Source organism: Mustelus asterias, chromosome 14, assembly GCF_964213995.1.
Source record: "Mustelus asterias chromosome 14, sMusAst1.hap1.1, whole genome shotgun sequence".
Lineage (NCBI taxonomy): Eukaryota > Metazoa > Chordata > Chondrichthyes > Carcharhiniformes > Triakidae > Mustelus > Mustelus asterias.
The window spans coordinates 44,889,313-44,906,329 of NC_135814.1; the positions used below are offsets into that span (position 1 = coordinate 44,889,313).

The 17,017-nt window shown below is 40.9% G+C and overlaps 1 protein-coding gene across 4 annotated transcripts in view; it reads left to right on the forward strand.

The window, feature by feature from the left end:
- LOC144503635 (CD302 antigen-like) overlaps positions 1–16,431 on the forward strand; it is a 39,262-nt gene extending 22,831 nt beyond the window's left edge. For 2 of the 4 annotated variants that reach the window (XM_078228283.1, XM_078228285.1), the window contains exons 4-6: positions 1,823–2,005; positions 13,209–13,241; positions 15,574–16,431. In XM_078228283.1, coding sequence (XP_078084409.1) covers positions 1,823–2,005; positions 13,209–13,241; positions 15,574–15,776 — 419 coding nt within the window. In that variant the 3' untranslated portion in view covers positions 15,777–16,431. The remainder of the gene's footprint in view (positions 1–1,822; positions 2,006–13,208; positions 13,242–15,573) is intronic. The other 2 variants (XM_078228284.1, XM_078228287.1) reach the window with 2 other exon arrangements.
- Positions 16,432–17,017: the final 586 nt, after the last annotated feature.

Here is a 17,017-nt window from a genome sequence, read left to right on the forward strand (position 1 = left end):
GCTAGTGTTTAAACTTGCTTTTAACTCAAATCTCTAAATATGCATAATGAGAAGCTAATATGTGACACTGCTATCTTATCACTTTATCCACCCTCTCTGCAAGATTTTTAAAGTTTGCTAATCCATTGGCATTTCCACAATAAGCCAAAGTTAAATTTGCCACATCTAACAATGTATCATGAATAGTATAAAGTTAGATGCGTAACCTACTGATGTCGCAGTAAAGCTAGGTAATTTCATTCGCAAACAAATCTGTTCATGAAGTTGACAGTAACTTAGTAGCCCAAACCTAAAATAGTTGATCATCATCTAAATTAGGTTACTTAAAACTGGCCCTCCCCTCATACCAATGATCTAATGTCAAAGTCTACATTTTATCAGCAGCCTTTGAGATCATAGAAATCATAGAATCCCTACAGTGGGGAAGGAGGCCATTCGGCCCATAAGGTCTGCACTGACCACAATCCCACCCAGGCCCTATCCTCATAACCTCATGCATTTACCCTAGCTCGTCCCCCTGACACTAAGGGACAATTTAGCATGGCCAATCCACCTAACCTGCACATCTTGGACTGTGGGAGGAAACAGGAGCACCCAGAGGAAACCAATGCAGACACGGGGAGAACATGCAAACTCCGCACTGACAGTGACCCAAGCCGGGAATCGAACCCGGGTCCCTGGTGCTGTGAGGCAGCAGTGCTAACCACTATGCCAGTGTGCCGCCGAGATAAAATTGATCCACAACAACTGGCCCTTGAATTTAAAGTGCTGAAGTTTACTGCTGTTCACACAACTTGTGTTACAGTTAGTTACATGAAGCTTCTTGTCGGGAACTACATTGAAGGAAAAAGTCAGGAAAAAATTACTTGGTTTACTCATTCAACTTGCTCACACAATAGTATTTTGCAGTGGCCTTGGAGGAGCTTATGACTCTGAGTCTGCTCGCTACAGAGTCTGAGAAGTCAGGCTGTGAGATGAGAACAAGGGGAAGGAAGGAGAAAGCAATCTTATATCAGCATACAATTATTTAATTCTAATACTATTATAGCCCTTTTCTATACAAATCCCATCTAAACTAGTCAACCTGTGGCCACTGAAAATAATGAAGTATTGGCTTTTCATCTCCAGGACAGTGTTTTTGAATCCAGCCAACCAATAGGAAGATTATCTAGGATATACACCACAGAAACAGGTCATTTGGCCCAACCAGTCTGTGCTGGCATTTGTGCTCCACTTCAGTCTCCTCCCACTTTTTCTCATCTAAATCTATTATCATAATCATCTATTCTCTATTTTCATATCCCTCATATACTTGTCTGGCTTCCCCTTAGAGTGAAAGTTTCTGTCAACAAGTTGTAACAGTTCTATTCTAAGTTAATTTATGTGTTCTTAACTTATTTTCTAGTGATGGCAAAACCAGAGCATAAACCGTCTCCAAATTGACACTAATTGGCAGTAAATTTGCACTTTTACTCAACAAGAAGCCAAAAGGTTGCTGGCATGAGTAAAGGAAAATGTACGTCGCTTTAATACAGGTTACTCTTCTGAGGTTTGGTAGCCTGAAATAACCTTGAACTAACTAAGTGGAAATGATTTATTTCTATTCTCCATGCCAACAATCTTTTTTGGTCACTGTGTGAAAGTACAATTTAGCACTAGTTAGTGCTGATCGAGGTATATGCAGTACTTTATCTGGAGATCTTCACGCTAATGCTTTTTGGTGCTTAAAAACTGCATTGAAAATAGACTACTACTATTCCAATAGATCTCTATTCCATGAATTTCTTTGGTGCCCTATGAACTGACTTTAGTTGTTTTTCAGGCAATACCATGAAATGGTTTGATCAGTCTGAAATAAGTTACGCAAACTGGGCTCCAGGGGAACCATCTAGAGGGATACCTGATGCTGACGTATGTACTGTCATGGACGTAAAGTCAGGACAATGGAAAACAGTTAATTGTGATGAAGGCTTTGGAAGATCAGTTGCATGTGAAACAACAACAAGTGAGTTGATTTCAAGTTAATCTTTGCATAGTACCATGCTTTTGTTAACTATTGCCAAAAAGTTTAAGAAAGATTTCATTGAATTTATCATTTCAGTATATATTTGCATTCCTGAGAGATGCATCGTTAATTTCTGCTACATTCTGTTAACATCTCGTTCTATTCAATAGATAGTGAGATGCTTTATATAGATTCTTTTGTTGCCTTGTGTGTACTGATTCTAAATAGAACGATAAGTGATAGTATACTTAGAACTTTAATTGTTTGTCTGGATCATGGGTTGCAATAAATTCTGACATCGGTATGTATTGGCTACTTTCATTGTGACTTTGTTTTGAAAGCTGTTTCTATTTATAGTCTATATAGATTACTTAAATTGGAAATAAAATTTGATATTTTACGACTTCATGGAAAACTTTTAACTTGCAATGTAAGACCAGGATTTGATCCAAAAAGATGGAATGAATATAACCTGCTCTTTTTCTTTATAAGGTTGCAAAATGAGTTTGACTAATTTTAACAAAGTTCCCAATGATCACAAGGCTATCAGTCAAATTGATATTAATTTGCCCATCTCACTCTGATGCACATTTTACTTTGATAATTTTAGGGAAATAAACAACATTTGTAAACGGGAATAAAATTCTGTTAAGAAATGTTAATATACATTTCATCCTTCTCTTTTTTTTTGTCCTCTGCCAATATTTATTGTACATCCCCCATTGCACTTGAGAAGGTGGTGATGTGAAACCTCTTGAACTTTTGCAGTCCATGTGGTGTAGATACACCCGCAATGCTGTTGGCGAGGGAATGCCAGGAGTTTGACCCAGCAGCAGTGAAGTAGCAGCAATTTAGTTCTGAGTCAGGATGGTGGGTGGCTTGGAAGGGAATTAGCAAGTGGTGATGTTCCTTTGCATCTGCTGCCTTTATCCATCTAGGTGATAGATATCACAAGTTTGGAAGCTGCTGTCAAAGAAACCATGGTGAGTTGCTGCAGTGAATCCTGTAGATGGTACACATTGCTTCACCATAGCTCGAAATATGTTTTGAAAATTGACAATGTGAGGGAAACAGCAGATTTTTATTTGAGGGTCAACTATGCAGAAGAAAACTGAGAAGAGTTTTTTTAACTCCAAGTCAAACTGGATTTAATGAATTTGACAAAGACTGAAATTTCAGAATATAGACAACATGGCAGTAGCAGCCATTTCAGTACAGCCCCAGGAGAAAAGAGAAAACCGGGAGCATAGAGGGCAAAAGATGTGCCTGACTTGTAGGCCCTACATGAGTCAGTGGTAACCATCAGATGCTTGAGTATGGCAATGGATGTATAGGTTAAGGTTTAGCAGAAAGGGGTTTTCAGGTACAGTGCAGTTTATAGATGTTGATTCATTTTCAATTTCAGTTGCCATGAATCTTCTCAGTAGCTTCGATTTGTATGCCACAAGATATTTTGAATCACCCACAGGAAATATTTCTGGACTCTCGTCAAACACTGTTCTACTAAGGAAGTCCTCTATTGTAATGCATGTAGTTAGATAAACCTTTGCATTGGCAAGTAAGAGATATAAATAACATTTTGCCAAATTGACACCTTCCCTAAAGTTCAAGATATTACTGAATATATGTTAGCAGCTCTTTGTATATCCACCATTTGATCTAAGGATATATCTAATATCAAGGGTGTTATTACATGCAAATCATAAGCAACCCACACAAGAAAATATGACAACTAAGTATTTCACCTGGATGAAACTCTCTCCAACTAAATACCAAGTATTTATTTCCTTCACATTAGATGCAGTGATTGACACCTCTTCAGTAGAAATGTTCATATTAAGTGATGAACCACAAAAATATATCACCCTAGGCACTTACTTTCAGACATGAATTGAATATTCAATAATACTTCGCATGAAAAATATAAACTTATGCAGATTCTACATAAGAATTCATGAAATAGGAGCAGAAGTAGGCCACTCAGTTAATCAAGCCTGCTCTGCTCTTTAATAATGTCATGTTTGACCTCCTACCTCTGCTACATCTGTTCATTTAACTAATCTTAATATAAAACCACGTTGAATGCTTTTTGCACTACATCTGCAGTGGTTCCTCCTTATCCACCAAACTAACTACATCTACAAAAAGCTCTTTTAACAGTTTTGTCAAACATGACAATGTGTCGAAAATAATAGATTCTAGCATTTTCCCTGCGACTGATGTTAGACTAACTGTCTTCTCTTTCCTTCCATCCTTTCTTGAGCAGAGGAGTTAAATTTCCCACCTTCCATTGGTAGGGATTCTTCCTGAATTTCAGGAATTCTGGAAGATCCAAACCAATGTATCAATGCATCCAAAGTCATCACTTTTAAAACCATAGTACGTAGGCCATTGGGCCCAGGGAATCTTTTGACTTTTCGTCCCATTACTTTCTCTCGTTCGATTACGTAGGACAGGGTTACATGGGATATACAGCAATGACGGTCACATCAAGCACATAAAGATAATTGGGCAGTGGACTCTTTATTTTTAAAATGGAAGCAACATGGGAAAAATGGACACTGTACTTTCCCTAAATGGTTTCTGGAAAGTTTGGTCACTTCTGTTTGTGGGTTCTAGACAAAAAAAGACAAAATACAACTTTTTCTACAGTTTTTCTATTTGGGGGCAAATTGATTGCCCCCCATCATTTCAATAGAAGTGATTTAAAAGGCAATCGGTACTTTGAGGAATGTCAAATAAGGTCTTTCTGTGAGCTAATCACAACTGGTATGTGGAATGGACATCAATCATTCCACCCTCCACTCCCACCTCAATATGCATCAATCACCAATTACCTTGACCCCAACCCATTATGTGGATAATGGGACACGTCAAAACTGCCATCACATACTTAAAACTGACTGGAGAGGTGGTTGAGACCTTATTACATTTGAAGGGATCCAAGAAAGGTGATCTGGAGACTAGCAGGACAGTGAGACCATCAACCAGCAAGAAGGGAGAAAACCTATCTCAAACAGAAAAGTGCAAAGAGGGGCTTTTTTTTTTCAGCTGCAAGAATATATCTCCTCTCTGTAGAAACATGGCCACAGAGTTGCTTTGACAAAGGGTTTTCCAAACTTGAAAAGTTGGTCCTCTTCTCTCTCCACAAATGCTGAGATTTTCCGGCATTTTCTGCTTTTGTTTCAGATTCGAGCATCCGCAGTATTATGCCTTAACCACACAGTTAGTCATTTAGTCCGTCAGTAAGATCCCTCAAAGTGGAAGGAAAGTCTTTATGGGTGGATGGAATTCAAGGTCAGTGCAAGTGACCAACTAAAGATGGACCCTAATAATTGAGGCAACTGGATATCAAAGATGCTCATTTGTGTTCTCTTCTCCATGTTGATGCTGCATTGCAACAGGTTTGTCCGATTCATGGGCCTCATAACATCAAGTCCCTAGCAAGGTGTGGAGCTGCCATTCATTCTGTGCCATTTATCATTTGCTACTGTCAGAGGCAGGGATGAAGGGAGGGAGGAAGGTGGAATGCCTCCAAGGGCCAGGGCTGGTAAATGGTTGCCAACACACAGCTCCAAACCTCCAACATCCTGGGTAATGGTCGTGGCTGATAAGGGATCATGTGGTTAGTCTTTCTATGCTGCCAACAGAATTCCCTCTCTATATAGAGTTTCGAGGGTAGTGGAAAAGTATTGGCGTGAGTCATCTTACATATTCATCCCACTGGACAAAGAGCAATGACTCCATTCATGTAGGAACAGGAGGGACATCCATTTCTGAATGTCCTATACCTGGATGGGGATGCCATATCTAGACAGAGGCCAGAAAAATGGCTCAGCACTTGCCTGCTGGCTTTGAGATGGAAGGAAACCAGTGAAGGACAAGCTCACTTAATGTATCACTTCAATTCGTTCACACATCCACTGAGACGTCGATGATGCAGACCACAGACAACCCCGCTCTCATCCAAATTCAGAAAAGGATGGCCTGTTGCCAATTAGTACAGGGCCTTGAGGGGCAAGGGCCTGTGCAGCAAGAGGCAGCAGGAACTCTTTACAGTCAAGAGGCTAGAGAACATGGACCACTGACACAGTGAGCATAGGTCCAACCATGGGTGTATCACTGGTGGTTCTCTTACCTAGAGAATAGTGAAAGCCAATGCCTGAGGCACCCTCATATGTGGCTGTAAGGATTCTGGCAGAGTAACGCAGAGTTCCAGGACTGTATTGAGTGAATGTCAATCCAGGTGTCCTTCAAATATGGCAGCAGAACCTTCAACCCTATGAAGTAATGGTGGGGCAGGTGGCATTCTGCATGTCACGGTGCACAAGCTCCTTGCTGATACACAAGTTATCTAAAAGGAGGAAGATCATGCATATTCATTACCTTGCCACCTAGCATGAAGCAGACTAATTTTCCTTCCCGCCTCCAGACTCAGAACGGGATTCTCTGGCTTCCCCATGACATAGAGTCCATAGAATCCTACAGTGCAAAAGGAGGCCATTTGGCCCATTGAGTCTGCACCGATGACAATCCTATCCCCATAATCCCATGCATTTACCCTAGCTAGTCCTCCTGTCACTAAGGGGCAATTTAGTATGGCCAATCCACCTAACCCGCACATCTTTGGACTGTGGGGAGAACCCGGAGGAAACCCACGCAGACACGGAGAATGTGCAAACTCCACAAAGACAGTGACCCAAGCGGAAATCGAACCCGGGTCCCTGGTGCTGTGAGGCAGCAGTGCTAACGACTGTGCCACCATATAGCCCCATGTTTCTCTTATTCTCTTCAATCACTCCTTGTGGTAACAAATTCCACATTCTGACCACTCTTTGGCGAAACAAGTTTTCTGAATTCTCTATTGAATTTCTTGGTGGCTATCTTGTATTAATGACCTCGAGTTATATTCTTGCCCGCTTAAATCCCTAATTTTTGCTACATCCTTGGAGCCCTGTGACTTCTGGAATTTTTTTTCAGACAGATACAAATTGTTGATTTATGTCTCTACCATTTTCTTATTCCTGTCATAATTTCTCCTCTATCTTTGGTTCTAAAGAATCCACATTCGTGCTCTAATCTTTCCCTTTTTACACACCAATATAAATGTTTACAATCTGTTTTTGTGTCTATAGCTAGTTTACTCCTAGTTTCTCTTTCTTTGCCAGTTTCTTTGTCGTCTTTTGCTGAATCTTTAAATCCTCCCATTTTTCCAGCTTTACTACTGTTCTTGGCAACATTATAAACCTTTTCCTTTAATCTAATATTTTTAAACTTCACTTGTTAGTCACAGGAGAACCACTTTTTCTGATTTATTCTTTAAGAGAATGTATGCATGTTGCAAATTATGAATTCTTCAAATATTTGCCATTGCCTATCTTTGTGTATTTTAACCTAGTTTCCCCATCTACCTTAGTCACATTGCCCCTGAAACATATATTGTTAGTTGTCTTCTGATTTAAGATATGTGTTTCAGATTAACTAAATTCCTCTCAAACGCAACATCAAACTCTATTATACAATGATCACTCTCTGATGTAGCCTCCTTTACTGCAAGGTTATTAATTAACCATGCCTCATTGCACAAAACTACATCTAAAATAGTCTGTTCCCTTTTTGGTTCCTTGACATACTAATCTCAAAAACTATTTTGAATGTATTTCCTGAACTCGTGCTCTACACTGTTACAGCAAATTTTGTTTGCTCAGTCTATATGAATATGACAGTCCTCTATGATTACCATCTTACCCTTGTTATAAAGAACCTTTGATTTCCTGATTTATACTCTGTTAGACATAACTATTGTTAGGGGGCCTATAAACTGCTCCCCGTATTGTTTCTTTTGCCTCTTGCTGTTTCTTAGCTCCACCAACTGATTCCATATCCTAATATTTCAAGTTCTTTTCTTTCTACAGTCTTTACTTTATCCTTCATTGTCAGGGCAACCCCTCTTCCTTTTCTGGGCTCTGCCAATTCTGACCTGTTGAGCGTTCCCGATTTTAATTGCTCCATCCTTGGTAGTTATGTCTTCAGCTGCCAAGACTCTAAACTCATGAATTGCCTCCCTAAATTTCTCCACCTATCCACCTCCTTTTCCGCCTTCTTAAAACTTACCTCTTTGATCAAGCCTTTATCCATCTGCCCTAAATTTTCTTGGTCAGTGTCAAATTTAGTTTGATAACATTTGTAGAGCAGCTTGGGATGTTTAATTACAATAAAGGCACTATAGAAATGTAAATTGGTGTCATCATAATCAACAATATCACCCTAGTCACGAATGTCCCTTTATTAAGCGCTCTATCCCTTCCTGATCCATATTATTGTTATTTACACAAATTGCTACTCTGCTCTCCAGCCTTAACATTTCTCTTAGTGCCTATGAATTTACCCTTTCCTGAAACCTCTTGCCTATTGTCCCTTCATTATTTCAAAGTCCGAAGCAGCTACTTGATTTGCTGAGACATTAGTCCCAATTTGGTTTAGGTGCAGCCCATTAAAATGGACCAATTTCCTTTTTCTCCTGGTTCAGTTTCCTATGAATGAAAACCCAAGCCCCCCACACCACTCTTTCAGTAACATGTTTAACTTCCTAATCTGTTTATTCCTGTGCCAAATTATAGTGGCTCAGGTAATAATCCACAGATTGTTGTTACCTGTGAGGTTCTGCATTTTAATTTTGAGCCAGGATCCTCAAACTCTCTTAACAGAACCTCATTTCTAGTTCTGCTGATGTCATTTATTCCAATGTGGACCATGACAACTGGATCCTCTCTCCGCACCCCCCCCCCCCCCCCCCATTCCAAGTTCTTCTCTAGCCACAGAAGATGTCCTTAACCTTGGCACTGGATAGGCAATACAACCTTCAGAACACACGATCGCAGTTGCAGTGAACAATATCACCTCCAGGTCCCTCTGCACAAAAAGCATGTTGTAATTTTTCACCATTTAAATAATAGTCCATTTTACTATTATTCCTTCCAAAGTGGATAACCTCACACTTGTCAACATTATACTCCATCTGCCAGATGCTCGCCCACTCACTTAGCCTATCCAAATCTCTCTGCAGACTTTCCGCATCCCTGATGCAATTCGCTTTCCCACTCATCTTTGTATCATCCGCAAACTTTGTTAACCTACACTCGGTCCCCTCCTCCAGATCGTCTATGTATATGGTAAACAGTTGAGGCCCCAGCACCGATCCCTGCGGCACGCCACTAGTCACCAACTGCCAACCAGAAAAGCACCCATTTATTCCAACTCTCTGCTTCCTGTTAGATAGCCAATCCTCAATCCACGCTAACACTTTACCCCCAACTCCGTGTACCCTAATCTTCTGCAGCAACCTTTTGTGAGGCACCTTATCGAATGCCTTCTGGAAATCCAAAAACACCACATCCACCAGTTCCCCTCTGTCAACCGCACTCGTTACATCCTCATAAAAATCCAGTAAATTTGTCAAACACGACTTTCCCTTCATGAATCCATGCTGCGTCTGCTTGATCGAACCATTTTTTTCCAGGTGTCCTGCTATTTCTTCTTTAATGATGGATTCCAGCAATTTCCCAACTACGGACGTTAAGCTAACCGGCCTGTAGTTACCCGCCTTTTGTCTACCTCCTTTTTTAATTGTATAGGCATTTACTTTATCTATTGTCCTTTCCTGTTGTGGAAACATGTCATCATTGTACCTTACTGCAATAAGAGCCATATATTCCTCAATGATGATGCATTTCTGCATCACTGCATTTAAGCAACTTGCTGAAGATTTTAAGTAATGGAGCACTACAATCAAATCCTGAATCCACATTATTGGAAAGCTCTGGAACGCTTTGAAATTGAAATGCATCCAATACTGACTGTGTACCTACAGCGCAAGATTTAACTCAGAATTAAATCATCTGAGAAGGTTAAATATTTTGACAATTTAAGATCAGACTTTAAAGTCATTTTTGCTTGCTTTGTTTTTAGCTTTTGATGTAACCAAGAAAAAAGAAAAATTAATTTATAGTAACCTATTGAACGTAGACTAAGGAGATTTATGCACACTGATTTGTACAAAGGAAACATTGGATCATCAGATTATTAAAGGCAAATAAGAAAAATCTAATTTTGCAATAAGGTACTGTAAGTACTAGCCAACTTGGTAGTTGGCCTTTAATCAGTTTCTAGCTACCTTGAAGGAAAATTTTAGACAGGCAGCAAGAATTAAATTATTCCATCTGGATTTTGGTGTCCCTTTTCAGGTTATTCAAGAGACTAAAGTTCATACTAGGTGATGACTTTCAATAAAAGTATCATCCTAGCTCTTTGTTTCAAGACAAGCATACTTTGATTTGATTTATTATTGTCACATGTATTAGTACACAGTGAAAAGTATTGTTTCTTGCATGCAGACAAGGCATACCATTCATAGAGAAGGAAAGGAGGGAGTGCAGAATGTAGTGTTACAGTCTTAGCTAAGGTGTAGAGAAAGATCAACTTAGTGCGAGGTAAGTCCATTCAAAAGTCTGAAAGCAGCAGGGAAGAAGCTGTTCTTGAGTCGGTTGGTATGTGACCTCAGACTTTTGTATCTTTTTCCTGACGGAAGAAGATGGAAGAGAGAATGTCTGTCTGGGGTGCATAAGATCCTAAATTTGCTGGCTGTTTTTCTGAGGTAGCGGGAAGTGTAGACAGAGTCAGTGGATGGGAGGCTGGTTTGTGTGATGGATTGGGCTACATTCACGAAGTTCTGTAGTTTCTTGCAATCTTGGGCAGAGCAGGAGCCATACCAAGCTGTGATATAACCAGAAAGAATGCTTTCTATGGTGCATCTGTAAAGTTGGTGAGAGTCGTAGTTGATATGCCAAATTTCCTTAGTCTTTTGAGAAAGTAGAGGCATTGGTGGGCTTTCTTAACTATAGTGTTGGCATGGGGGGACCAGGACAGGTTGTTGGTGATCTGGACACCTAAAAACTTGAAGCTCTCGACCATTTCAACTTTGTTCCCATTGATGTAGACAGGGGCATGTTCTCCACTGTTTCCTGAAGTCGATGACAATCTCCTTCGTTTTGTTGACATTGAGGGAGAGATTATTGTCGTCGCACCAGTTCACCAGATTCTCTATTTCATTCCTGTACTCTGTCTCGTCATTGTTTGAGATCCGACCCATTACGGTGGTGTCGTCAGCAAACTTGAAAATTGAGTTGGAGGTGAATTTGGCCACACAGTCGTAGGTGTATGAAGAGAATACTAGGAGGCTGAGGACACAGCCTTGTGGGACACTGGTGTTGAGGATGATCGTGGATGAGATGTTGTTGCCTATCCTTAATGATTGTGGTATGTGGGTTAGGGAGTTCAGGATCCAGTCACAGAGGGAGGAGCCGAGACCTAGGGCATTGAGTTTGGAGATGCATTTTGTAGGAATAACGGTGTTGAAGGCTGAGCAGTAGTCAATAAATAGGAGTCTGACATAGATGTGTTTACATAACTAGGTGTTCCAGGGTTGAGTGCAGGACCAGGGAGATGGCGTCTGCTGTGGACCTGCTGCGGCAGTAGGTGAACTGTAGTGGGTCCAGGCAATCCGGGAAACTGGAATTGGTTTGAGCCATGACTAACCTTTCAAAGCACTTCACAATGATGGATGTCAGAGCCACCGGATGATAGTCATTAAGGCACGCTGCTTGGCTTTTCTTTGGTACCAGGATGATGGTCATCTTCTTGAAGCAGATAGGGACCTCAGATTGTTGTAAAGAGAGGTTGAAGATGTCTGCAAATACCCCCGTCAGCTGGTCCACGCAGGATCTGAGTGCTCATCCGGGTACCCCCATCCAGGCCAGTCACTTTCGGTGGGATGACCCTCGAGAAGGCTGCTCTGACATCTGCAATGGTGACCTCAGACACAGGTTCTTCCGGGGTGGAGGGCGTGCTCTTGCTGACTTCTTGCTCAAAATGGGCATAGAATCCATTGAGCTCATCAGGGAGGGGTGCGTTGGTGCTGACAATTTTAGATGGGGTCCGTGTGACTAGCCTGGGACTCTAGCTTGGTCTGGTACTGCCTTTTGGCATCTTTGAGGGATCTCCTTAGGGCATATCTGGCTTTTTTGTATAGGCCAGGGTCGCCTGACTTGAACACCTCAGACCTAGACTTCAGCAAGCAGTGGCTATCCCTGTTCATCCATGGTTTCCGGTTGGGAAACACGCTGATTTGCTTCTTTGGCAAATCAGCGTGTTTTCTACACACTTACTAATGAAGTCAGTTACTGTAGTGGCGTACTTGTTCAGGCTGGTCGCAGTTTTTAAATACTGATCAATCCACTGACTCTAAGCAGTCCCGCAGGACTGATTCTACTGATGGGGTGGGTGTGCTGATGTGCCTAGAGCAGAAGGAGGATGGAGATGCTGTAAAGCCTGAAAGTCAGTGTGGGGGAGCTGGTCAGTGAGAGAGTTGGAGGAGGGGAAATGGAGAGGGTGCTGATGTGCCTGTGAGAGTGGGGGTGAACTGCTGATGCATTTAAGCACAGAAATGGGGATGGGGCTCCTGACAGACCTGAAAGCTGGGGTGAGGCTCCTGGTGAGGGAGAGAGGGGGGGGTGGTGCCAAGTCTGAAATTGGGAGTGGTTGATTATGCTATTGAGCCTATAAGGGGTGCATGGGTGCTGGGGAGTCTGAGGGTGGGGTGGTTTTGGAGGTGGGGTGTCTTGTGGGGGGAGGGGGGGGATGCTGGGGGTGCTGGAGAGTCTTTGAATGTGGTGATAGGGTTGCTGGTAAGTCTGAGAGCAGAGGGTAGGCCTACTGGCAGGTTTGAGGGGGGAGGTAGAGTTAATATTGCTTCTAAGGGGGTGGGAGTGCCGGCGAGTGTGAGAGGCGGTGAGGGTGCCAGCGAAGGGGTGAGGGGCTGGTGAGTCTGAGAAAGTGTGGGAGAGGGTGAGCTCCAGGAGGAGAGTGCGTTTAAAAATAGAACTGTGCATGTGCGGAATTCGATAGCCAATAATATGGGACAAACAGTGCAATAAACCCGGGGCATGTGCCTCGAATTCGGACCTGTAAATTAGGGCACCAAGCCATCGGCAGCATGCCCCCCACCAGCCTGCACCATGACTTATTTCCCAGCTTTACAGGTTAGTTTGTGCCCATTGAGGGTCACTGATGAAAACTCAAAAATTACTGTACATCCAGCATGTAACTTTACTCTTTAAACTCATGTATGATTTTATATTTTTTCTAGTCGCTGTACCTGATGGAAAAAAATGCTCAAGAGGTGAGTATTTGAGCATTTTAAATCGCTACTAATTCGAAAATGTTCATTTTTCATGACACTTTAAAACAAATTAATTGTTGCTTTTTCCTCATGTCTAATATCAAAATACAAATGGGTGCAATGAGCCCCAATTTCAGGAACCACTCCCTTGAATGGATGGCAGGGCACATGTGTGAAATGAGGAATATTTTGATACATGAAGTATGTTTCATTCACATACCATCCATCCACCATAAGTGACAGCAGGGCTCCTCTTATACATCAGTTGTACTATTTTCATAGGAACAGAGAACAGTGGCATAAGAAATAAAGAATTTTTCACCTTCCACCATCCTAGGGAGGGGGGTTTACTGCATTGCTTTCTGAGATTAAAGTGTTAATCTATAAGGAGGGATAAGTAAAATGGGCCTACTCTTTCTGTGGGTTTAGGGGAATGAGAGGTGAAATCATTAAAACATATGGGATTTTGAGTGGGCTTGACCTGGTAGATGCTGAGAGGCTGTTATCCCATGCTGGGCATCTGGAACTAAGGGGCTACCCTCTGAGTAAAGATCCCAGTCTTAAACTAAGGAGCCAACCATCTAAGACAGATGTTTACTCTGAGGGTAGTGAATCTTTGCAATTCTCTACCCGAGAGGCCTATGGATGCTCAGTCCTTGGTCAATTCCAGGCTGAGATTGATAGATTTTTGGACTTTATATAAGGGAGCTGAGGGACATGGGAATTGGGTGGATCAGCCATGATTTTATTAAATGGTAGTTCAGGCTCGAGGGTCTGTATTCTATACTCCTATTCTTATGTTAAAATAATGGAATTGTTGACTAATCATAGCAACCATAGGGTAGAGGGGCACATGTCGAACTTGCTAATGAGATTAAAATCCAGTCAATCTCGTGCAAATCGGCCTTGTGCCCTTTCTGGGTGCAATCCGGTTCACGCCATTAGAAAAGGGCCGGGAGATTTGCAAATGGTTTGGCACCAGGTACAAAACCAGTTTTTAGGCCCACGCGCTATTCTCCGGGGATTGGCGCAATCTCCTTCAGGGGCAATGAGGTCGGAGAATCACCAATCCCCCATGTCTCCATTTACTTATGTGCTGTTTTGCAGTACATTATTGTTTGAAATAAAATCCATCAAACTGGCTTTTAAATGGGTCACCAGCTTCTGGTTGTCAATACAGCTTTGTACCCTGCACTTCAGCCATAATAGGTACACAGATGACAAGACTGACACAAAAATACAGGCAGCAACACGAATCATAGAATCCCTACAGTGCAGAAGGAGGCCACTCGGCCCATCGAGTCTGCACCGATCACATTCCCACCGAGGCTCTACTCCCATAACCCCACACATTTACCTGCTAATCTCCCTGACACTAGGGTCAATTTAGCATGGTCAATCCACCTAACCCGCACATCTTTGGACTGTGGGAGGAAACCGGAGCACCCGGAGGAAACCCACGCAGACACAGGGAAAACGTGCAAACTCCACACAGACAGTGACCTGAGGCCGGAATTGAACCCGAATCCCTGGTGCTGTGAGGCGGCAGTGCTAACCACTGTGCCACCCCACTACAAATACACTATTGAGTGAAGTGAAACTTCACAAGTTCATTGTACCTTTTCTGGGCCCCTAAAGTTGACTGACATGCCAGGATCACGAATCACCTCTTTGACAGGGTTCTCTCTGACATTCATTTCCAGCCCTGAGTGACACTGACAGGAAGTCATGATAACTTCATAAATCCAGTAATTTCACAATTGCCATTAAGTTCAATGCAGTTCATTTGATGTAAGTTCATTTCATGGTGCAAAGGGACTTTTTATTGCCTTCAGAAGTGCTAATGATGAAGCAGATCAAATGCATTCAGAGAAATGTGGAGAATCGGAAACATGTTTACTTTACAAATGCCTGGATTTTTTATGAATTGATCATGGTGACCATCATTATAATGAAGCAACTTCCCAGCAATTTCTGGCTCCATGTGATGTACTGTAAAATTGTGGTTTATCAGTACAGAACGCCCTGTTTTAGTATTAAAAACTTTTAATATTTAGTTTTTTATATTAAGGGTTTCTTGTTAGCTTACATCTAACCTTTGGCCCCTTTCAGAATATGGTTGCTTTCAGACTGGAAAGGCTGCCCATAGATAGAATACTACTCATAAGCGTATGTAAATAGCGCATCCATGTTATCAATGATACTTCATTACTTCAGATGATTAGTTAAGTGATCATACAATTTTGACCCCCGTGGGCCAGAAAGATTGTAATAATATATTGCTATATGAGGTCCAAACTATTTACAATGCGTTTCTTGTTTTTTTTTGCAGGCGGCAAAAATAACATATTACCAACAGCATTAATCATCACAGCTGCTGCAATTTTGGTGATACTATCAATAGTTACGTGGTATGCGTTCAAAAGAAAATGTCTCACTGCAAATGGATTTAATTCCATCCAGTATAATCCAACTGATCAAATTACGGATGACAGTGTTTTGGTAGAGAATGAAGAAAGGGAATATGTAGCATAGCCTTTTTAATCAGTACATGGTATTAAATGCGAATGTAATTGCACAATAAATGATGAAACAGAGCTACATTGCCATTTGCTATGTATAGTTTGACAGAATTTTTAATTTTGATTATATACAATCCATGTTTTTATTTTACAGTTACTAAAGGCAAAAGTTTAAAATGGACAAAAAAAGCACAGCTTGGAATGTAAAACCTGTTTTTTAAAAATATGTGTATATATATATATATATTATAAAACCAGTTGTGTAATCTGAATAATTTAGCAACCATCATCTTTTATCAAGATTTGATTTAAGTGAGTTCTTTAAGGTTACATACTTAAACGAAAACCTTCAGGAACAACTCCATACCAATTCAAAGGATTAAAACAACAGGAAAAAGAAAGCCTGTAAACTCATAATAGAGTTATCTATCTATCTCTTATTTTTGTGCATGAATAAGTTTCGCCTTTTCAGTCATTTCAATGGGTTTTGAAGAGAGGTTTTCTGTTTTTTTTACCAGTTTTGACCAGTGATTAACATTACAGGATTAAAATGTTTTGTCTTTTAAAATATGTAAATGTTGGAATAATTTTGCTTTTAATTGTATAAAGCAGCTCCTGTTACCATATATAGTATTTAACAGCTACATAAAGACAATGATTTGAATGTATTCATTGTTTATCACATATTCTTGTTGATGGAATGGCGGCAATAGTATTTCAGGCCTGCAAATTTGTTTGGGAGCAAATGATAGTGACTTCAGGCTCAAACTTCAAGATTTGCTCAGAAACCCTAAACCAATGTTCTTGCTTACCATTAAAAGTAAGTTTAGCAGTGTCGTCAATTTTATCTGTTAAGATTTTCAAAGCCAAAGATGCAGATGAAGATAGTTGGTCATTACCATTTGCTGCATTAAAAAACTTATTTCCACACATTTTCCCTGCACTTCTTCCCCAAAACCTTAAATCTGTGTCCCCTGACCTATATATCCTGTTACAGTAAATTTATATTATCTTCACTGTTTGCCATTCCTCCAAGTTTGATATCAATAGCAAATTTTTATTTTGCACTACATTCCATATTGATTCAAAAAAATGCACTGTCCCTTCGGGGAATACCACTATCTATCATCCGGCACTCTGAAAAAAACTATTTACCATGACTCACTGTTTTCTGTCCATAAGCCAATTTTTTATCCAAGCTGACATTGATCTTCCTGTTTCATGAGGCTCAATTTTGTCAACCGCCTTTTATGT